Source organism: Thunnus albacares, chromosome 5, assembly GCF_914725855.1.
Source record: "Thunnus albacares chromosome 5, fThuAlb1.1, whole genome shotgun sequence".
Lineage (NCBI taxonomy): Eukaryota > Metazoa > Chordata > Actinopteri > Scombriformes > Scombridae > Thunnus > Thunnus albacares.
The window spans coordinates 6,970,204-6,995,350 of record NC_058110.1 but is presented as its reverse complement, the minus strand read 5'-3'; the positions used below and the strand labels follow the sequence as shown (position 1 = coordinate 6,995,350).

The 25,147-nt window shown below is 40.7% G+C and overlaps 1 protein-coding gene across 1 annotated transcript in view; it reads right to left on the bottom strand.

Annotated features, from left to right (window-relative positions):
• Positions 1–25,147, bottom strand: part of LOC122982948 (vitamin D3 receptor A) — an 87,477-nt gene that overhangs the window by 21,001 nt on the left and 41,329 nt on the right. Inside the window, exons 3-4 of the mRNA XM_044352593.1 lie at positions 7,244–7,391; positions 5,720–5,850 (exon numbers count right to left, since the gene is read on the bottom strand). Of these exons, the coding sequence (XP_044208528.1) occupies positions 5,720–5,850; positions 7,244–7,389 (277 nt within the window). The 5' untranslated portion in view covers positions 7,390–7,391. The remainder of the gene's footprint in view (positions 1–5,719; positions 5,851–7,243; positions 7,392–25,147) is intronic.

Genomic DNA, 25,147 nt, shown 5'->3' with positions numbered 1-25,147 from the left:
GATAATAGACCCATCTTGTAGGATAAAAGCAGGATTACGACACACTACCTGTTATTTGCAGTTACTATTTGACCCAAGCCTCAGTGTGCCATATGGTTCAACCTTCCTTATGCATATTCAGTGCTGTCTGTCTCCTTGTTGCAAATCAGATCAATTTACAGCCTGCCATTGATTCTTTTGGCTCCTGTTCCTTCTGAATGTTGATAAATATTAGATTAAAAGCTATGCAAGCAGGAAACTAGTTTACTGCTAGCAACAGCCAACCTTACACTAATATCTCCAGGCAGTTCATTCATCTAAACATTACAGAGCTTTAGGTCACTTGTGCAACTCCGGTTCTCAAAGTAGTATGAGTGAGATGTCTCACAATGGGATAGGCCCCCCCCCGCGTATTCCTCAGAAATATGGGTGTAATAGCACATGTATTCGTCCTGAACCATTCGGTACAGGATGTTAGGTTCAGTACGTAACTTTCCTCAGTTTGGTATGCTCAGTGACCTAAACAATTATGGTCAAAATAGTTTAATAATACTCTTACTCCAACATGCGGAACAATAATTCTAGAGCATGAGTTCCACCTGAAATATTGTGGCAGCGCACCACTTAGCTGTAGCATGCTCATGTATGTATGCTAGCCAGCTTAGCCAATGTAGTCTGATTACCCTGGTTACTCTGTAGTGTCATTGCCGTCAGAATGATACAACACTGGCCGAGTACATCACTATTAGTAAAATATGCTCCATTTTCTCCGTAGTGAAACAATACCACGTCTCCACCCCCCCCCCCCCCCCTCTGTGACGGCTCACTTTTCAATCTGTCTTTGAGTGAAGCTGTTCAGAACAAAGATAAAAATATTTGGTTTCTGATGTGGTCAGACAGCACGTCGTAAGAACCAGATATAAGAGAGGAATATGTAGTTAAAAAGTATTAGAGTAAAAGTAGTGGTTTGGTCCCTCTGACTGATATATTACATATGACATCATTAGTTTATTAATACTGAAGCATCAGTGTTAGAGCAGCATGTTACTGTTGTAGCTGCTGGAGGTGGAGCTAGTTTAAACTACTTTATATACAGTTAGACCATAAATCAGCATAAAACAGCTGTCAGCAGGTGTCCTGACTCCTTGCAAGAAGTAGAATGTTTTCTTGTTTTCCTTTTCCACTGCAGTACTTCTAAACTATTTCAGTAATAGTTTCCACTACAGCACAACTAATCTATTTCAGTAATAGTTTTGGCCAATGAGCCATTGTTGGATGTTTACATTTTTCAAAATAAAAAACAAAATGTTATTTTTTACCTTTTTCTGCTGTACCGAAAACGTACTGGATCGTGAATTTTGTGTACCACTACATCCCTACTCAGAAGCACTTATCTCATTACACCAATCCTGACTAGCTGGTGATTGCAATGTCCATGTCAGGTGGTTCCACCTAGCTTTAAATAGCTTACACTACGACACATCCGTTATCCAAAATAAGCACCTCTTCTTGCTTCACCCCAATAAGAGAGTTGTCTGGTGGGATATCTCACTCATACTACTCTGATGGAGGCTCCCGTATTGCCAGACAGGCTTATCTAAGCAACCACCAACACCCAAACAGTAGTACTCTGTTCCATCAAGGGCCCTGAGCACAGTATTGCGTGAGTCACACACAGAGCAGAGACATCCACTCTATAAAACCAGACAAAAGTGAGGGGCAAAGACCAGCTTGCCTCTGCACAAATGTCCTGAATGGAAACCCCTCAAACAAGGCCCAGGATGTGGCCAGACCACAAGTGGAATGAGCTTGCAGGCCCACCGGTGCCTGCAAGCGAGAGCAATCGCCCCCACAACCCAGTGGGAGAGCCGTTGCCTTGTAATAGGTTTTCGTATATGGGGATTGGTTCAGGATACAAAGAATTGGTCACTTCCCGAAATCCCTTAGCCTGGGACAACATGCAGGAGTTGCCACAGCTGTTCGCACAACTGTTGATAAATCTCCACCAGCCAGTGCATTGCTGGCCAATGTGGAGCTATTAGAATCAGTATGTGGCATTGCTCCCTCACTCTGGACAGAGTGGGGGGTATCAGAGCCACAGGAGGAGGAGAACGGGCAGCCATACATGAGTGAGCATGTCCATGCCGAGAGGTATGCCTAACCCTCACATTGAGAAGAACAGCGGACACTGTGCATTTTGTCTTGATGCAAATAGAGTCCCTTCTCTGTATAAAGGCGTGCCCCTGGACAGCAGATCCACCACCAGGTTCAGGATAACTGAGACATGTGTTGCTCTCAGAGAGTTGCTTGCAACTCCATAATATCAGTCTGCATGTCAGCATGTGTAACTGACGGGAACACAACCCCCCTGAAAACAATATAAGCTCCCGTTGTCATGTTGTCTGTTCTCACCAGGACATGGTGCCCACTGAGAAATGGGAGAAAGAACTTCAGGCTGAGAAACACCAACAGGAGCTCTAATTTATATGGGACTGGCGGTAGTGGAGAGCCTTGTCCTCCTTCTTCTTGGTCTCACATTACTGCTGCATGGAGGCCAGGACAGTGCTGAAAATGCTGTTGGGCACCATCGGTTTGTCTGTCGGACAAGTTTGCCAAGTTGAGCCACCTGGCTCTTTTCTGCAGCACCCTCATCCCCATGGACCTGCCCATGGCCTCGACCACACAGCACTGCACACAGAGGCAAATGTCCAGTATGCCTGGTATGCCGCGAGCATAGAGGACACGTTCAGTACCCTTACTGCCAAAGCCGCCGCTCTGTAGGCCCTTTCAGTCATGGCAGACTGGAAGTGGTCTGCTTTCAACAGCAGTGTGGGGTTCCTGCAGGACGCTGTCGACAGCCATGAGTGAAGGTGGGCTGCGACAAGCAGCCATATGGAGCAAGGCATATGGAGAATACCAAGCTTCTCCATGCCCTCGAAGTCCAGGAAGAAGTGGCCCTTTCACAAGACAAGACCTCATCCAGCAGCTCAGGGAAGACTGGGAGCAGCTGTCTTGCTGCCCTCTTGCCCTGGGGCAATTTCTTCCCTTCGTAACGGGATCTGGTTATCTCCATCACTACTGAAAGCCAAGGGATGTTCAGCCTGGATGCAGCACATTTGCACATGTCCTGCATAGCCATGCTGGGGACAGGAGAAGCTGGTGTGCTCTAGTGCCCATCCCAGGAGACAGACCCAGCTCCAGGCTTTGCAGCCTGAGCGGGAGTGACAAACAATTCTTCTGATATGAGGAGTTCCAATGTCCTCATAGTTCAGTTCCACCACGTCTTCCAGAGGCTGTAGCGCCGTGGCTAGGTCCCGCTGTGAGCCCCAGCTAGCGCTACTGCACGGCCTGGCATCCATGTCCTTCCCTCCCTGTCCCCATTGTCGACATGCATGTCGCCAGCAGGCAGGTGAAGGTCGTTACCTGACAAGCTAGCTTGGCGTGCAAGCTGTTGTCTAAGACTCTGACAGTAAAGCAGGCATAGTGCCTGCATGAACAGGGGATTTCGATGGCCAGCCAGGCATGTTCAAGCCTGAGGCGGCACTAGCAGACCTGGTGTGTGTCTTTGCTCAAGATTTTGTTACTGCAGTGGCAGACTCAAGTCCTGGAGTCTCTGTCTCCTCTGGTGTGAGGTAGGGTGACGTCCATCTTCACTAGCAGGTGTACTAACGGAGAGGAATGGGAAATCAGCTGGCATGCTAATCCCATGGGAAGCAAGCGTGTCCCCAGTCTGCTTGGTGTGCGAGGGTGAACGCTCCGCAAAGCACTCAAGCTACCATCGAAAACCTAGCCGTGGTGTGGCTAGTTGAAGAGCACTTGAGTTTATGGTGAAGGCCAGAGAGTTGAAGCGTATCAAGGTAGCTAGCGTCCGGTGACAGTGTGTTTAGCCGAGATAGCCCTGTTCTGTGGACAGTTAAGCTACCTATATTAGAAAACAGAGTGCGATATTCTCTGAAGCGAGAAGAGGTGTTTGACTGATGCCTGCGTTGTAGCGTAAGCTATTTCAAGGTAGGTGGAACCACCTGACATGGGCGTCTTGATCACCAGCCAATCAGGGTTGGCATAACGAGTTAAATGCTTCTGAGGAATATGCGGGGGGTATATCCCAAAGTGAGACATCAAAACGATTACTATGAATGAGAACTTGCATTTATTGAGCTTTCTTTACTTACACAGACCATTGGAAAAAAGATCATGTAATCAATGAATGTTACATATAATAATGTAATGATGATGATGCCTAATAAAGAGCATCAATTAAACAATAGCAGTAAAATGTAACTAGTAAAGTAAAGTAACAAACAAAAGAATATCATTGTCTGAATGTCTGTAATACAGTATTTGGGTGAGACTTATGGAATTATATTTTGGGTTGCTTTTGAATATTGCATTGATTTTAATACTGAATTATAGTGGAAGATTTTTTTTTTTACTTTGTTGTCTTAATTGGCAGCCAAAATGCCAGAAATATTTAAAAAAAGAAAAGCCCTTAGGTGAGCCAGGCTCTACATACTTATTAAATATGCTGCTATAACATCAGCTACATGTTTTCTATCTGCACTGTGAGCTGCCTTCCTCTAACTGGCTTTATGTGTAATAAAATGGAGAAAATGTATAAATTTGGCATCAGCTAAAATACTGTTCTGTCAAGTGTAAAAAATAAAAATAAAAACAAGAAGTCAACTGTATTTCATTCAGCAATGGCTTGCTTTTCAAGCTTAGCAATTTTCCTGAAGCAGCATCAGAGGCAGCTGCTCTACCTCGGCTGCATAAATGAATATTACATCAAAGGAACATCAAGGGGAGGCAAAGATTTTACATCCTGCATTAATATCATCCTCAGTGTCAACCTTTAGTCTTATCTATGCTAATTTTATAATATTCTTATCTTCTTGATCTATTTTATAATGAAACTTAATTCTTCTTCTGTTAAACATTTGTGTACATCAGAGCCTCCACAAACACAAGAACACAAATTGTTTTGCTTTAGCATGATCGCAATATGTTGATGATCAGCTGCAGTAATTCATTTCTTTCATAATCAAATATAAACAAAAAAGACTGATTGGTATGGAGAAAGACATTCAATCTGATTCTCTGGAGATTAAAAATCTAAAAGATTCTTCAAACACTTTTAAATATATTTCAATAGGGTAAGATGTGAATTTAAAGAATTTGTTTTCTGTTTCAAGAATTTTCATCATGTTCATCATGTGATATGACCTAGATAGTACTAGATCCGTCTCAAGTATTGTCACTTGCCTCAGAAAATGGTCAGAATGAAACTACATTGGAAATAAGTTAAATGAACTCATCAGTCTGGGTTCAAGCTAATTCTGTTTATCAGAACACTGCTAAAGCACAGCTGCTAACTCCTCACATTATAAGATCAAAACATTAAAGAGAATACACCAGCAAATTGTTGAAACTCAAATATTTGCAGTTAAACGTGTGTTACCATCTCAAGCTATACTACAATTAATCACAAGATTATTATATATACATGTATATGCATTAATTGCCTTGAATGCGAGAACCCAATGCAAACACAACAAGCATGCACTTAGACGCAAACACAAAGCAAAACCCTTGTTATTTATTGTTTTTGCTTCATCATCCATGGAAATGAACTAAAAATCATTGCTCATGTTTTGCCACTCTTCATATATTTTCTCCAAACGTGCTTGCTGGCTGGAACATTGCTTCTGTAGAATATCAGAGGTCAGAAAGGTTAACTCACACTCTTTCATCATGCCGATGTCAATGCAGCGTTTGAGACGACAGGCCTGGCAGTGACGCCGGTTGTCCTTGGTGATGGTGCAGCTTCCATTAAACGGACAGGTGAAGGAGGCTTTACGCTTCATGCTGCGCCTACAGGAGTGAAAGATTAGATTGTTTAGATTCATTTTACACTCATTTAGAATAATTTTTCTCTGTCTGTGGTGGTTAAAATTGAAGGGTCAGAGGGAGATGGCTTTATGCTTACTGCTCCACATTAAAGGGATGTAATAAGCGATAGAAACACATGTTATTGGTGATAATGCAACTTTCATGGAAAAAAAATTCAAATACTAGTATTTTTAACATCTAAGTGCATTGTAACCACTTATTATAACCACTTTAATGTTAAGCAGTCGAGATAAAATGACTGCTCTTTTAAATTAATATTTAACTATAACCATAAGCAGTACTCTCAAATTTAAGAGCAAGCATCACAGCATGAGTAATACACTGCCCAATTTATATTTACACTTATTGCAGGTATATGGCAATAGTAATTATTAATTAACATCAGTTTGAACAAGCTCATTCCAGACATGATAAATATCACTGTTTGTTTGAAGTGATGGTGTCTTTATTCTTCTCCCTTCAGCTGATGGGATAAAAATGTATTACAGTATTTCATCAGTGAATCCAATTTAGAAACCCTGATGAGTCAAAGTAAGTATGTCTGTGTCTATATCTATGAACACCATTGAATAATGTATGTTGTTCTGAAAAGAACAATATAAAAGAATAATATACAGGAGCAGCAGAAGGTGGAGCAGCATCTTCACCACCCTAAGCAATGCATCTCCTAACAAAATTAACATTATTGCATACACTTTGCAGTGTGACCCCACTGACATCGAACAGTTTTTACATGGATGTGCAATTAAAGGGAATGTTCAAATTAATGTGAATAAATGAACTCTGGTTAGATCGCTGACTAGCTTGAACTATAGTTTAGCAGTTTACTAATGTTGCATAGCAACCGCAGGCAGCCGGGAGCTACTTTCAGTGTTTTGGAAAGTAAGAAAATAGTATGTGACTATGTGTTTAATAAGTTATGCATTATTGTTTTAAATTTATGTGAAACTGAGAAGCCTTCAGCAAAAAGTATCTGCAATATTTCTCACAGACAAGTTCAATTCCTTTCAGGTGCTGCCTGAAAGTAAAAATAAGCCTCGTTTTTTTAACTGAAAAACTGAACAAATACTGACTATTTGTAAGTAAAGACAGTCATGAAATATGAAATGTACAGATTCAGTTAAAGGTTGGAAGAAAAATCACTGTTAAAGCACATAAACTAAAGCAAATAGGATTGCATACTGAGAACAACCCTTCACATGGAAAGGCTGCTAATTACACCTCATCTCCCCACAGAAACACAGACACACTTTTCCTATTATCCCATCACCTGACACACTAACACACAGACTCCAAAGAACCTTGACAGCAAAATATATGGCATGAGCAAAAACAAGGCTAGGATGACACTGACCTGAAGAACCCCTTGCAGCCCTCGCAGGTCATGGCGTTGAAGTGGAAGCCGGTGGCCTTGTCGCCGCACACGCCGCAGATCCGCGGGGCGTTGCGGTCGAACTCGTCCGGTCCGACCACCGACGTCGTCACCGTCATGGGCTCCATCACTGAAGAGAAAAAGAAAAAAGAGAGAAGAGGTTAGAGCCACTTTCTGACACGTTGACGCCTAAAAAGTGTTACTGCTGGTCCGAGTGAAAGATATAAACACAAAAAAATTTAAAGATGTTCACTTTGTGCATCCATGGTTTTCACCACCCACGAACGAAGCTTAAAAATCAGTTTGTTTTCCTCTTGTCGTGTGTTGTGTGAAAGTGTTTGCTTAGAGTGTGTGCTTGTTGGGGAGGTGTGTGTTTTCCTCTTATACCAACAGGTGTTGGGCTATTAGCATATTTAGCAAAAGGCATTGACAGCCACACTCTGCATCTCGCAGCTATTGGCTGAGTGATTCAGCAGACACAGGCGCACACATATACACACATACAAATGCATACACATACACAGTTTTAAGAATTGTGAAATTACAATATTAATGGGAAAGAGAACTAATGGCAGAAAGAGGGCTATTTGCCAAAGGCTAAGAAATGACGGATACATTTAATACTGCCAAGATGAAATATTCTCTACAGTGCTCATTTTTCCACACACACTCACACACGCACCATCTGGCCGTCCCTTATGAAATAAACAGCAGTAGAGTAACACACACCGACAGGCCAACTGTGAGCAAACTAATCCATATTAATCTGTACAGAAAGTGCCTCTGTCTAAAGTCGGATTGAAGAGGTGAAGATACTTTAAGGAAGTCAAAAAAAGGAGAGGAGGGAGGTGATGGAGGATGAAAGGAACACTGTACAGTATGTAGTAGGTTTATCAGTGGATTCAGGTGTTGACCTATGCAGCTTGTGTATAATATGTTCAAATAGCACTGACAAACACACGGTGACTGAGTCTTCAATCATATCTTAATGCATATGCTGATGCGAACTGACAGGACTGCATAAACCCCTTTGTAAGACCTTAGAGTAGTAGTTATAGTTGCCTTAAGTCAGTTTTTGATCATACTGACAAATAATCTATTTGATACTTAGGTATGATGACTTAATCTTTCATTTAAAGGTGCTGTTTTTATCAGTTCTGACTGAATAAAGCTTCGGAAAGTTCTGAAAATGAATAATGAGGGAGCATATGAGGTGAGAGGATACCTAAATACAGAATCCTGTTTGGTAAGATTACATTAATATCAACTACAACTAACCCGGGTCCACATTTGTCTAAAAGTGTTAAAAACTATTAATATGATGTCATTTCTGTTAAGCAAGTTTTGTTTCAGGAAAAGGAAAACATGAGTAAAGCAGATTGATTTGATGAAAGAGGCAGAAGCATTAGTGATGGCTTTATTGGTTAGATTTGATGTTCATGCCTTCTAGTACCGGATGAGGTTGCCATTAAAGATTCACTGTTTTCCAGGGAGATAATGTTCATTTCATCAAGTTTTTTAAGTTTAATTTGGACTTCGGTTTTATTTATCTTCACTCAGACAACACCAGGGAACAATGAACACAGTGTAATCATATATTAATACTACTCTTCTGTATTGGCTTATATGTCAAGCCAACACTTGAAACATGCTGAACAGAAATGTGTTAAAAGAGGTCTGAGGGAGAAACAAGGCGATAAAAGTCAAAATAAAAAACTGCAGAAGATACAAAGGAAATATTCAAATGTAACAGAGATGAAGAATAGGAAATGCAATCCTTAGTATGCTTTAGAGATCTAGGGCCTGTAGACAAACAACACTATGGAGAAACCGTATGTGCGAGAGAGGGAAAGGTCATGTGAGGGGAAGACGACCAAATGAAAGCAAAGAGGGGAGGGGGTTCACACAATGAACTTAGGCACAGCGGGGAAAGCTGTCACGTGGCTGCAGATGGTGAGTCGACGTGTGTAGAAGTAGGACTCCGATAATGTCAAACCAGGACAAAGTGATAGGAGGAACCGGTGCAGAGGATGGCGGGAGAAATAATGAAAGAGGGGAGAGGGGGAGGCAGGTGAGAGCACAAGTGAAAGATGGAGACAAATATAGTCAGACTCCATTAGCTCTCATTACATCTTGGCTAGTTGAAGCTTCAGCACCGGTTCCCAGGAAAATACAGACACACATATGCACGAGCCAGGAAGCATCAGTGCCATTACCCAGTACACACAACACCAGGAGAGCAGGACATGCGGGAGTATCACCTTAATGCACGCTGACCATCTGTGTGTGTGTGTGTGTGTGTGTGTGTGTGTGTGTGTGTGAGGTTCACATGTAAGCAAAGGGGGCTGTCTCATTCACAAACATAGCAGTGATTTCAGGTTACAGTGTATGTCGGGGCGGGTGTTGAGCGCGTTGACAGGGCACACAAAAACAAGACACAGACCATTATTCATAATGTCACAAAAAACAAAACAAAACAAAAAAAAAACAGCCTTTTGAATAATGAAAAAACCGGAGAGAGTGAAATGGAGTAACAGCATGTCGAACATCTCGACAGACCTGCACAACCAACAGCAAAACAACCTTTCATTAGTGGTGCTGATTAACAGCGGTACGATTAGGCTCCAGGTCTGTAATTAACAACTCTGATAATATTTCTGCTTTAATCACTTCTTTGTCACTCTTGTTTTCCTCTTTATGTGTTTTCTCCCACTTATTTCTCATTTGTAACACTGCTTAATAATTAGCACTTTTATTTATTCATAGTCAGCATGATTAATTGGTAGAGTAAAGGCAGAAGGGGTAGCTGCCAGGCTGATGGGTAATTCCATCTCTCTCTCTGTGTGTGTGTGTGTGTCTCTCTCTCTCTCTCTCTCTCTCTCTCTCTCTCTCTCTCCTAACCACATTTGTTTTGCTTTAAGAGAAGAAAGCCATTAGTATCTTCATAATCTCTGTAATCATCTTTTTCTCTTTAAAGGACAGCAGTCAGGTATAACAATATGTTAATGTTAAGACGCAGAGTGAGTGTGTAATTATAAGAGAGACAGATAATGTTCTGGTTATGTTGATGACTGATTTATATCACATATTTTTATTAACATTCCTGATTAGGCAATATAGAATAATAGAACAGTCAACCCAGTGCAAACTGTTATTTGAGATAAGGAGGTTAGTTTATCCAACTGATTCAATTTGACTAAATCCAGGCTGTTGCAGTTTATTTGTGTTAGTTTATTTAGTTTTTAAGTTTATTTAGATGCTTAGGCACCAGTTAATATGACATTTGTGCCAAAAAAAACAGATTCAATTGAACCAAATTGGAAGAGACACGATACACAATGTTGTTGGACAAAACAGAGCTCAGCTGTGGATAATGGATTCTTCGTGGATTCATTTTCATAAAATCAAAAGTGTTGGTGTCAACACTGGAAATTCAATGTGTTACACAGCTAAGCTCAAACAGTATGTTATAGGGGTACAAAAAATAAGTAAGGTCACAGTTTGGTACAGTTTCGGTACAGCAGAAAAAAAAGAAAAGTAGAAAATAACATTTTGGTCTTTTATTTTGAAAAGTGTCAACATCCACCAACGGCTGTAACTATTACTGAAACAGTTTAGTTGCTGCAGTGGAAACTATTACTGAAACAGTTTAGTTGCTGCAGTGGAAAAGGAAAACAACATTTCTTTTTCTTGCAAGGAGTCACGACACCTGCTGACAGCTGTTTTATGCTGATTTATGGTCTAACTGTATATAAAGTAGTTTAAACTAGCTCCACCTCCAGCAGCTACAACAGCAGCATGCTGCTTACACACTGATGCTTCAGTATCATTAATCTAGTGATGTCGTAATATATCAGTCAGAGGGACCAAACCAGGGATATGCCATATTGTTTCACTACAGAGATAACAGAGCATATTTTAATAATAGTGTTGCACTGGGTCAGCGTCATGGGTCTCTTGTTTGTCATTCTGATCGCAGCAAGGCTACCTTGGCTAAGCCAGCTAGCATACATCCATAATTATGCTACAGCTAAGCGGTGCGCTGTGAAACGTTCTGGGTGGAACTCGCAAATTATTGTTCCACACGTCAGAGTAAGTGGATTAAACTACTTTGACAGTAATTGTAGTATTTTACGGTACAAAACATACCAAACCGAACATCCTCTACTGAACAGTTCTGGACAAATACATGAACCATGGTATGTTACTGACTCACCCAAGAAGAACTTGGGGTCAGGGCTGGCCAGCTGACTATCCCAGGACACCCTGTTGTACAACATAGAAATGGAACTGTCATGTTTTGTCGAGCTTAACCCACCACTGTTTACCTTGTATTCCCTGTTACAGCCTTGTGACTCTTATCACTCACTGCACCTACAGTCCTTGCTGGTGTTGTCGCAATAACAAAATTCAATGTTCTGTCAATAATGTTGTACAACACTGAATACTGACTTTTGCAAACTTTCAGAGTTTTACCAGCTTTAACTAAATGTAATCAACAAGATAAATCCCACTTGTACTCTGGTATAAATAAGTAAAACACAAAAGGCTTAACTACACAATGTCTGGACTTTTGTTGTACTACAACATTGTGAATCAAATATCTCAAAACTTAACAAGAGCATCAAACAGTCCTTTACAGTAAACTAGTACAGGAGCAGCATTTTTTTTTCTTGTTTACCAATGAGACTGCAGTCAATTTTGCACTATGAAATACTGGTATCCATGTCATATTTCTGGTGTCATGGCAACACCAGTCCTTTCATCCTCGCCTGTGTCTCATTCCACAGTTCTCTGTTTCACTCCTCTTTCTTTCTTCTCTTTAAGTTTCACTTTGCTGTTTGTCACTCCATTCCTTTTTCCTATCTTGCTCTCTATCCTCAGCTGTAAACACACTTGTCTGTGACGCTTCTGAGAGCTATGCGGAGCGGGCTACAAGACAAGTGACATCTAATGTCAACAGATGAAACATTTAGTGAGAGAGATAGTCAGGCTGGATTACGGCAGAGTCGCTCTGTCTGTTTTCGCTGATGCTGATGTTATTTTCCTCTCTGAAGCGGTGAGCAGTGCAGCTGAGTGCCATCTCATCAAGTTAAAATTCATAACCCCCCCCCCTATAGCATGTAAACAACAGGTCCCATGAGGCGGACTATTAAGACCCCATCACCATACAGTGTGTGAAAAAAAAAACATTCAATGAAGGATATTTAGCATTCCTTATTGATTCACTGAGGAGAATAGTTTGCTTTTCTGTTTCCACACAAATGAAATAAGAATGTATTTCATAAAATGTATCAAAATATGGTTCTTAAAGCATGTTGAAAAGCAGTGAAGCCATTCAAGCACTCAAACATAATAACATCCATTATAGGTCCCACCAGTAATGGCCAAAACAACGCTGTGGTACACCTGTAAAAGTTATTGCAGGGGTGCTCGCTGCCCACCATAAAAACATGTTTTTAGTTCTTTTTTAAAATTGAGTAATGCATCATATACTTGAAAAATTACATGAAAAACAAGCTCTGCACTTACCCATTGCACATTAATGATAATAACAAAGGATTTTACTTTGTTGAAATATATTTGCATAATTAATGGCAGTAAAAAACTGGTGATACAAAGTATTTGGATAAGTAACTTCTTCAAAGTGCCAAATATGTCATATAATGCTTTTCATGCTCTTTGAAAGGATTTGAAAGGAAAATTCTTTATATTAGTTCATGACAACATATTTAAAGATATAAAAATGTTTTTAAAATACCAGTTACTATATTAACAGCTTTCTTGAGACCAATAATTAATGTATTGATACCCAATAAACACTCCCTCGGTAATCACTGCATTGGAAAGTTCTCTACCAACATAAAAGAGCCCACCCAGTCCAGTTTACAATAAGCATAGAAGTTGTTGTACCTCCTCGAAAAAGCTCCATGTAGTTCTCTTGTGGCTTTCTGTCTGCTTTACTTTTCTCTTTCACTCCAGCCCCTCCTGTGCCCCTTGGAGGCCAGTCAAACTACTGTGCTGCGTTTGTCTTCATGCTTTCCTGCTATCATAAATCTGATGTTCCAGTTTGCAAAACCTATACAGCCCAGGAGCTGCTAAAACAACATGACTGCCTGGCCGAGGAGGAAGACAGAGGAACATGCCACATGCTATGTAAGAAGAATCAGTATGTACTGTACATACTGTATGAAATAACTTTAGGTAGGCTTGGACTACCAGCCTGTGTGTGTGACTGTGTGTGAGGCTTTCCGTTAAGTGGAGCATGAGGTGGACTTATCAATGTATTGATTAACCTGTGCCAGTACCATCAAATATCATCATCATGATTGAGCATTTTGTCACTACATCACTGAGACCCACCTTGATGATTAATAGAGATCTGCTGGCTCTTAACCCGTATGTGCTGTTTTCACAATCAGAGGAATGCTTTTGGAAACAACAGGCCGACCAAATTGATTATAGTGGATTTTGTTGAGAATAAAAGCATCAAAGTCACTGAACAACAAATTGGATCAAATCAGTATGGTGTGGACCACACTTCAGTGGATAAAAGGTTTTTGACCATTTCTACTTTGTCTCAATAACTGCTCTAATAGAAGAAAATTGGCCATAATATAGAATGGAAGTATGTCAAGAGAAACATAAGCCCCAGGTTCCCTTTTTATAATATACTGTTATTAGTGCGCCATATAGGAAAATGTCCATCATTGATTTAGTATTGAACTGTATTTCAGTGCTGTGAAAACTACATGAGAAGACAACATTTTTTTGCTATGGAAATCTGACCAACCAGAATCCAAAACAGACTTATTTCAGTCATCTTGTGGCTGGCGAAGTCCTACATTGCTATTTAACTAAAATACTACTAGTACCCTGGTAGAATCATTTGGACTCTACCACTTAAATATCCTGTATCATAAAAGCACTAAAGGAATGTTTGGCATTCTTGTTTGATTTGTCTTTCCTCTAATATCACATGTTTACAGAGTGGCCACATGATGCTGAAGTGGTTTGAACTTGGCGGCAGGGCAGCCTAGAGGTTGGAGAGATTGTCCCTAAACTGAAGACCTGAGTGACACAAAAGCAAGCATGTGCACTGCTATAGTGTCCCACACTGCCAGCTGCAGGGCTGCTGCTCTGTGGATGACCTTGACCTCTGACCTCCCAGTGGAGGTGGCATTTCCTAACAAGGATCAATTAAACTGTTGTTTAAAAGAGGCATGTCTAAGAGGAAAGAGGGATTAAGTTGCCTTCTGCTAAATTGTTGACTGTTATTATACCTACTGACTATGGAAATTTTGCATTTTGGGAAGTTTACTGAGAAGATGAAAAACTCATACTATACTTAGAGATCCTTAGTCCAGCAAAAACAGAATAATCTGTTAAAGATCTTCATTCTATAGACAATTTGGTGAAATTCAACCATTGTAGTTGCAGTATGAACCAGATAGATGTCCTGAGTCCTGTAATATTCAAGTACAATGTAAGCTTAGTTGAAATTAGTAAGCAGTTTCAATGTTTGACAACTGAAAGCATGCTTGTATTGATTACAGTTTACTGTTGAATTTCAAGAATTATTTCTGCAGAAGTTCAGACATAGAAAAGTAGTGGAAGACAAGTCTCCTCATCCTCCCTACTCTCTTCATTACTACATTATATAAGTCAGGCTGAGTTGGTCAACACAATACTTTCCACTAACATTTCTTGCTCTCTGTTTCCACTCTCTTCAAAGCTCAGCAGTAATCCGGTACTGTCCAGTCCTGTATAAGGCTCAGTATAGGAGGGTACCACAGGAAATGGAATCTATTGCATACAGAGGGGTTCACTCTATAGGCAGCACAACAGGGAGCATGGCCTACTTTTACCACCAGCTGCCTCACAGTGGGCCTCACTAACAGCTAAGCACCATACACTCCAGTCCAGTACAATACAACAAAGCAGCAGCCGGGCCGGAGCTTAACACGCACACACACACACACACACACACACACACACACACACACAGAATCCCACCACTCAAAAAGCAAACAGCCGCTCCTTATGTTTCATCTAATGATGTTACACAGAGAGTTTTAGATCTGTCATCTTTGGTTTGACTTTTCTTCTTTACTCAATCATTCCAAATCACTGGACAGTCAAAAATCACAGGTAAAGTTTTGTTTCAAAGGGGTAGATTTTCTCCTTGAACTATAGTGAGTTCGTCCCTAAGTATTCGATTCCTGTTTGGCTCCATAAATCCTGGACATCAAAGGTAAGGTAAGAAATCACAGAGGAGTAGCAGCATGTGAACCCCAACAACCCACTCTGGGTCCAAACCTCAACATGGGACACAAAGATCAAAGCCAGAGGTTTTTTTCTGGCTCAGTTTGTACCCAACGGTGGGTTATGGGAGAGATTAAAGTGGGTCCACAGGTATGCTCTGAAAGCCATCCTAAATCCCTCTAATCTCAGGTAGGCTGAACAAAATACTCTAATTTGGATTTAGTGTAGTGGAAAGGTCACTGCAGCATACTGTAAACCAGGCCTAGTCAACTAGCGGCTCGCGGGCTGAGCACGGCCCTTTTGATTTTTTCTATGGCCCGCAGGAGGGTGCATGCAAATCAGGCTGGCATGGTAAAAACATTTTCATTTTCTTGTGTTTGTTTGTTCAAGGAGACAGATAACTGTGGTTCACACTCCAACATAGTAGGTGGCGATAAGGTGCCTTAACGCTGGTTGCCACCCGCCATATAACGGAAAAAAGAAGAAGTATCACACCTGCTCCGTACCTGCCATTTGGTCACTTGGTCAAGTTGCGCCTTGGGCTGGCGGGCTACAGAGAAACTCACGTTAGCCAACAGCAAGCTTCAAAATGTCTCTGTTGAAGCTAAAGAGACGTGAAGTTGATTGTGAAAATCGCCAATTCCAAAGCGAATGGACTGACAAGTATTTATTCACTTTGCCAGCCGCAACAAGTAATAAACCGGTGTGTTTATTGTGCAATGAATGCATTGCTGTAGTGAAAGAACATAACGTGAAGAGGCACTACATGTCAAATCATGGCTCGTTTTCTGCCAGGCTCGGAGGAACAGAGAAGAAAAGTACAGGGACTGCTAGCATCTTTTCAGATGTCAGGTGGCCCTTGGTCGCTTTTGCACGGAACAAGAGCCATGATAGCATCCCTGCGTGTAGCCTGGATACTAACCAGACAGAAGAGCGTGAACTGGATTTACGAAAAGTTTGCCTGTTGGTTACTGATGGCCCTCCGGCTATCATTGGTAGCGTGCAAAGGCTGGTGGCAAGGTTATCAACTACTCAACATATGCAGTTTCTACACTGTATCATTCATCAGTCTTTGCTGTGTGCAAAGCTCAGTGGTGATCTGAAAAACACCATGGACACTGTTGTGAACATTGTCAATTTTATTTGATCAACCTCCAGCCTGTAACATCGCCTTTTCCGTCAGCTACTTGCTGACACCTTTGCTGAGCACACTGACTTACTTGTACATTATGACGTCAGATGGCTCAGCAAAGGAAAGGTTCTGGACCGTTTCTGTCAACTCAACCAGGAGATTGTGTCTTTCCTTTGCACATGTAAACACAAACGGGCATCTAACCTCTTGGAGCGCATGTTGGATGAACAGTTTATGGCAGAAGTCTACTTTCTGTGTGACATTTTTGGACACTTGAACACTTTGAATCTGGAAGTGCAGGGGCAGGAAAAATCTATTGCTGATTTGGTTGAGAGGCTTTGTGCCTTCAAGACAAAGCTAATGATTTTCACAACCGACCTAATGGTAACAAAATTGCTGCACTTCCCAGAACTCCGTGCATTCATGAGCACAGCACCTGGGGCACACATAACGCCCGCCATGACAGACTTCATGACAAAATTGATTGAGAACTTTACTGAGAGATTCCAAGGCTTCAGCATTCCCATTGAGGTACTGCAGTTTGCTTGTGACCCGTTTTCCATCAAACCATAGGCAGACTTCTGTGTAAAAGCAAAAGAGGTAATGTCTTGTATTGATGAGAGCATCTTTCAGATGGAATTGGTTGATGTGCAGTCCTCCTTTGCTTTAAAACAGCACTTGCAGTCTGAGGGAGCAGTGGACTTTTGGTCTAAGCATGTTAGCCAATATCAGTACCCCACAGGGAAAGTGGCCTTGCTAATACTGACAATGTTTGGATTGGAGTGTCTCAGGATTGCCCTTACTACTTATGAGCCAAACTATGTTGAAATAGCAAAATCAAGGCAGTGTAATTTCTCTCACTGACTCAAACAGGCTCAAAATGATAGAAGTCTGATTTGTATGGTAGTTGTGTAGTAGTAAATCACCTGATTGAGGCATGTAATGCTCTCTTAGTGAAAATAGTCTGGATTCTGTTTTACTGTTTTGACCTTTAACAAATATGGACATGGACCTGCTATAAGCACCATATGTCTGCTTGGAATTGTTTTTGATAGTATCATGAACAGGCCCATTTATTGTTAGTCTGACGGCTACTGTTTTATTATGTTCATCTTGCATTTAGCATTTATGGATATGGACCTGTTTTAAAAGCTCCTTATGTATGTAAGTGTTGTTGAGGATATTATAAACAGGCCTACTTACTGTTAGTCTGATGGATACTGTTTTACTACATTCATCTTGTTTTCTACATTTGTGGATATGGACCTGTCAGAAAAACATCTCATCTCTCCTTGGATTTTTAGATGTTACTTTTTGCACTTCTGTTTCAAGCCTTGTAACCATAGCTTTCCTACTTTCTGTATGGACTGGCTGCTGTCTGGAATTGATTGTAATGATACAATTAAAGTGAGAGAAAAAGGATGCACATGACTAGTTTATTCCATGTGGTAGTATATCTATTAACATTATACTGTAAGTTATTTGTAGCCATTAATTGACAAAGTATTCTGTGTGGCCCACAGACCCCCAGTGATTTTCCTATTTGGCCCACTTGCTATTGAAGTTGAATAGCCCTGCTGTAAACAATATAATATAAAGTAAGAGATATTTTAACACAAGGGCGTGTGTCCATATAGCGATTTTCTCTGGCAGAAAAGTGCTAGCACGGCCCTGGGGAGCACTGGGATGAAACACTTGTGCGATAAGAGAAAAAAAATGCTGACTTAAAGCTACGTTAACAGAGGGTTGACTACATAGCTAACAACAAGCTTACAACATGTAGGATGATAAAAGCACAACACTCACCAGCAACATTCAGTGTCCGGCCAATCTGCTCCCACAAATGGGCTTTTCTGTCTTTGTTATGGTGGTTTCTGTCTGACATATCATAAAGCTCAGGATAGACAGACACAGCCAGAACACAGTTCTCCATTTTCTTGGTTACCAGGGTGACAAGTCCTGCCCTATTTAATATATGATTGGTTGCCTGAAAAGGAGCAACAGTGACGACACCAGCGCCGTTCTAACAAGTTCAGAGAATTTCATCTGGAAGTGCTCGGAGTGGCCGCACAAAAAAGTGCAGCACTTTTTCTCTGAGCAGCCGCATGCTGCTACATACACTCTTTCCTCACTGGGAACCACTGAAAAAAAGATTCTGGCGCTCAGAAAAAAAATGCAATATGTATACAAGCCCTAAGGAAAACAACAATACGAAATAAAAATGTAAGGAATGTAAGGAGGACATGTACAAGAGTGAAACATGAGCATAATGAACTGTGAGAAATCATACATCCATTGTAGTTTAGTAGTGTATGAAGAAAAGACACAGACACATAATTGTAATCTGTGATTTGTAATCCAGGAAGCAGCAAAACAAGACTTCTATGAATGTCAGTATCAAAAGGCTACACTGTGCTTCAGCACAGTATGATACAATACATCAGGATCACAAGGCGTCAAACATGGACAAGAGAGAGCTAGCTCTGATTTTATCCAACCAGACCAGATGCCTGCAAATCCAACAAATGAGCCTGAGGCCATTAAAAGGAGGAGGGGGTTCCGAGTCCATTTATAGCGTGGTGGGATTTGTGTGAGTCTTTGTGCATGCATAGTGTGTGTGTATGTGTACGTGTGTGTATCAAGTCTGTTTGAAAGATACTAATGGGATGTCCCAATTGGCTACAGAAGCATGCTAAACAGATGGACTGATGTGATTGGTTGGTATGTGGCGCACCCCCTGACGCTTGAACACACACACACACACACACACACACGCAAACACACACACAGACACACACAATTCTTAACGATCACAAGTGTACTGTACCATATCAAACAAACATACACTATCCGCATGTAACTGAGCCCTGGAAATCAGTGAAATCTTTGTCAAAGCCAACACAAAATACTTCAAATCAAAGAGGGTGGTTTTATGTTGTTTTTTTCTAATCTATTCAAGATCACTACAGAAATATATCTTGCAAATTATCTAGAGAGTCATATCCTGACTTGTAGAAGCATGTTTGTGATTACAGCTTCCAGACTCTGAGTCGTAAAACATCCAGATGGTTGAAAACATTTTTAAAGGTGCTGTTAATTCAGTCCATGCTAATTTGAAATTATTTCAATCATTTATCTTCTACTTGTGAACTTCTTCATATGTTATTATAGCTGTGGCAACAAAGTCATAGCTTTGCTGACTCATCTGCTCTTATCAACAAACTAACAGTGTAATTGTGATATCAAGTAATGCTATACATATTTTAAAAATGCCCCATGTCTTCTTCTGTCCTGATGAACAGTCCACAATCAACACATAGTTACTGTATTTTCACTAATAGTGGCCGGGGCCTTTATTTACCTCAATTGCACAGGGTACCAGGCCTTTATTGGAAGCAGGCTTATATCAGAGAGAGGCCTTTATTCCTAATTCGCTATGTTTGATAAGTATATTTGCTCATATTTTAGTATGAAGCCTCCCTGTTTTCTGATCTGCTTCCGTTTGCTCTGTTAGATTTTTGTTACTGCATTATGCTATCGATAAATTTAAATGCCCATGGACATAATGCCTTAATTTCCTGACTTTTATTGTGAAACATTACACAAACATTTCAATTTAACTTGTGTGAAGTATGACCAGTCAAGTACCGGAGGGGGAATATGGCCAGTGTCACATAAAAACTTAACAAATCTGAGGTAACGTTACGCTGGATATAAACATTAATAGCCAGTTAATAGCACAGCCAAATATCAAATATCAATCAACTGTCTCTCTAGCTCCAAGCTAACTTTCTTCCTCCCACCTCTAGCTAGCTGTGCTCTCGTCTTGTCAGCTAACAGCAGCTCATGCTTCTGTCTTTTCCAGTATCTGATTCTTATCGGGTCAGTGTCAAAATGTCTTGCAGCTTTCGCTCATTAATTTTCCTCCGCATATTGCAAAACTCTCTCTTTGAATTTGACCAAGCCGGCCTTTATTTGTTCATGTCAACCACACCCCCAGCCATTATTGGCTTTTAATTGAATACCGGCCACTGTTAGAGAAAATACTATCACAGAGGACTAAAGAAACCAGGGAATATTCACATCTGAGAAGCTGGAACCAGATAATTTGGACATTTTCCTTCCTAAAAAATGACTCCAAATGATTAATCGATTATCAAAATAGTTGGTGATTAATTCAGTAGTTGGCAACTAATCGATTAATCAACTAACCATTGCAGCTCTAACTTACATACTTTAGTATTAACGACATATCTCAACAGTCAGAGGTGAGTGAGTATGCACATCTTTTGAAAAGACAGATATGGATAAAAGTGATGTCACAGGAATATACACGTGAGGCCAACTTGACACACTTTCAGTAAATACACTTTCAATCTATCTAATTCCTAATCCCACTCATCCATATATGATTACCATCCTGACTAAACTCTAATGCACATGTAACATAATGCCCCTCAGAAGTTCATTAGCTATAAATACTCTTCTCTAAGGTGCGTACCTTCATTTTTCTCAAACATACAACCACACTCAACACGCAGCAAAACCAGAGCAGGTTTTTATCTTCTTCACACACACCCACTCACCAGCAGGAAAAGTGCTGAAGATGCTGCTAACTGTCTGTGTGGTGTGTCAGTGTAAGTTAGTGGGAGGGTGTTTTATACAGGCACTATAATGACAGGGGCTGAAGGAAGCTGAGCTGGGATAAATACAGGTGGACACTCTGGCTCACTCTCTCTCGTTTAATGGTGCAGGTGGAGGCACACAAACAGGCACGTACATGCACACACCTCTGTCTCAAACACACACAGGTTCTAACGCAGGAACGGTCGGAATAACCCAGCTGTGCAAACGGATAATATGTTAATGAAATTAAATCACACAAACACATACACAGGCCTTGTGGGTGTACAGTAAGCACTGTCAGGACTTGGGAATATGAAAGTGACAAGCCCATCAAAATATATTTACCTCACTCATCAGATTAAAAGCACCAAGAAAAACAGTGTGTGGGCACACACACACACACACACACACACACACGGGAAGAACTGTTATATTTTTGGCATCTCACAGGCATCCCCTTTTGAGGCTTTGGGCCAAAAGACATGTCAGACAAGCTCCCTTCTCCTTTAACATCACCTCCACCCACTCCTCTGCTATCTTCTATTTCCTCAGCCCAGTTCGTGTAGCATTTTTAACAACTTCTGAATTCATTACAATCACAGGACAAAGTGTCTACCATACATACACACAAATAAATATAACCTTAAGACATTTGAATTCCGTCCACTTACACTTTAGGGGCCAATAATCAAGAGTGATATTGAGGTTAGACAAATACACTGCTTGACAATACATCTGGCCAATACTGATTCCTAAAAAAAACCTGATCACTAACTCAAAATTGCTCACTAATGATCTAAGTAAGTAACTTTGTTCTTTGGGTGTACATCAGTGTCCAGTGATGGCTTTAAGGCACTGAAACAAAAATCACAAGTCATTTTGATCTTTTCTGTCATGAGGTAATCAATCCTGATTTTTTTTAATGTTATTCACAAGAGATTATGTGCACTGAATTTGAAGTGTGGCGTCTGATTAGATTGAAATTCCATCTATTTGAGATGATATTCAAATCTGTTTTGACCCAGGCCTGGCCTCCTTCTGTGTTCCCTCTCCTGCCGCCAATCCACAACAGCAGCTTTGAACTTTAGACCTTGTTTTCTAGGCAGAGGATGAAAACGAACAGGCCGTCGGGCTGTTGGCAGACTGACAGGGAGACGGGGAGGGAGGAGCGAGAGGGAGAGGGAGAGACAGAGAGTAGCTTGTAAAGAAAGGAATGAAGTAATGAAAAAAAAATTAAGGCGGGAAGGAAGGAATGAAAGGAGAGATGGGAAAAAGGGGAGAGAGAGAGAGAAGGATTGAAAGGGTGAAGAAGGAAAGAAAAGAAGGCGGATTGGGGGGAAAAAAAAAGTCAGGTGAAGAAAAAAACACAGAGCGAAACAAGGAATCTAAACAGAAAGATAGAAAGAAAACACGACTGAAGAAGAAAATTAAGAGGCAAGAAAGTGAGGAAGAAAATGAGAAAGTTTCCCAAGAGAATAAACTTTCCATTACACATTACATGAGCTTTCCTCAAGTGCCACCCTCAGGCCAAAGTGTCAGCTTTTGCACACAGCATACGATAGTTTTCCAAGTGTTTGTGAAACTGTCTTCCTAGCTTACAGCTGTTTCTTTATGATAGATTTGTACGGTAAAACGTCTCTCTGGGCCCGAGGGTGTCACGTGATCTGCCCAGCGCTGGTCCTGGCATCTTAATTGTGATGGCTTACGGAGAACTGAAGCTGTAATATACCGAGTACAAAGTATATACACCGGAGAACAGACAACATATTTCTAGCACAGAGCCCATTCATCTTCTAAGTGCATTTTGTTTTTATCTTTTCAGTGTTAGAAGAATATAGAGGGATGTGAGGTTTACACACTAAAGTGGTCTGGGCAGAAACCCAACCAAAAGATAGTTTACATAATTCAGTATAGTACAGTTCTCACCTGTTTACATTATTTGTAGATCATACTTTCTTTATGTTTACACTATTCTGCTTCATGTAATACATCCGAATAGCTTGACAAGCATTTTGCTTTAATTAAGGAGAAACAAAGCTCTCTTTCTCTCTCTCTCTCTCTCTCTCTCTACATGCACGCAGAGATCATGTATGATCGATACATTCTTGTCGATTGCTGACCTAGAATATGTGCATAAGGGCAATGGGACACCAGCTCATTGACTGGACATCACGTTAGTCGAAGCAGAGTCGAAGCAGCTTGCAGAAGCGAGCCAGATGCAAACAGGCTGATAATGATGCAAGAGTCCAATGCAAAGTTAACACATTTCTGATTTCAATATTTACCATTGTTCAGCTGGTTACCCCAATTTAAGACTGAAATATTTCTGATATAAATTCAACACTCGCAATAAAAACGTCATCTTTTGCTTACAGTCGAGGTCTGACTGTTTTCAGCTGTTACTATTATACCCCTGCGTTTACTGCCAAGGGGTAATTTTGATGTGTAACCCCTTATGTCACAACGCCGCTCCACCAGACACCCCAAGTTAATATGCTAAATGTTGTACTCCCAAACCACACAGAGGAGCCACTGCCCTAGTGTCGAGTGAGTCTGAATGTTTGAAACCAGAGACGATATGCCGTTTAAAATGGCCTGATTAACACCATTATGTCTGTTAAATTCTATCATAAAAACAATGTTTGTCTAATTTTAAAGCTGTCTCTACCCTCCCTCAGAGGTGGGCCGCATAAAACAAATAATACATAAATGCAGGCTGTTTTTCAGGCCAGATCTCTGATCACGTCAAACGTGATCTGGTGGACAGCAGACAGAGCTGCTGATGGTGAGCACGGTGATTATTTTCATGTACGATTACAAAAGCCTTAAAAACTCCACATTCAATGAGTTAATATTCATCTGTTTCCAGTTAAATATATAACAAACAGTATCAAATATGACCTTCTCCTACCTAAGAAGCCCACCCACTACTTCCTCTGAGAAACATTTCCATCACGTAAAATATGGCTCAAGCACACACTCAAACTGATTCAGAAGTCAAACTCCAGGATAAATATTTTCTAATAACTTTAAGATAAATTATTAGTTATTTTCTATGAGGATCTGTACAAGCCTTTCCCCAAAGGAAAGGTGAGGGTCGTGGCAGCCACATTCAGGCGAGAGGAGAAGCTGTCTGAGCATTCATCCAGTGAAGCTGTCCGGACAGAGAGCTTCTGTGTGGTCTGAGTGTGTGTGTGTGTGTGTGAGTGTGTTACAACAGCAGCCTGCAATGAGTGGCTCAGCAAAAGCAACTGGATGTGTGTATTCATCTTTTCATGAGGAACAACCAAATACCAAACCACCTAGAGTAATGAATATTACTCTAACTACACTCTATTACTCTAATTACACTTAGGCATAATCAGAGGAGGAAAACAGAAAAGCTTGTTTTCTACACAGCTAAACTCTCACAGCCATTTACAGATAAACACACTAAACTGCACAGAAAATGCTTTATATTACCATTTGATCTAGGCCCGATGAAACAAAAGAAAGCATTATGCAACGGCCACGTAATGTAACACTGCAAAACACACCGCGACAAAATAAAACAATGTTCAGTTATTTCCATTCACATTCAGTGTTACTCTAGCTCAAGTTCTAGCCAATACGTTGGCAGACTTGACTTCTGTATTTGGTCTCATAGAGCCAAATGAGTTGCAGCTAATTTCAAAGTATTGTTTGTTATATACATACATTTGTGTTGCTTCTCTTAGTGTCTGCCAATTTATTATTATTTTCTAGTACAAGTTACCATTTGATTGAATTTTAATGTTACCCTCTGAGGAGGTATTTTATTGTCTTATTATTTAAAATAACAGTTATCAATGTCAACCTTACTATTGGAACATTATTTACTGCTT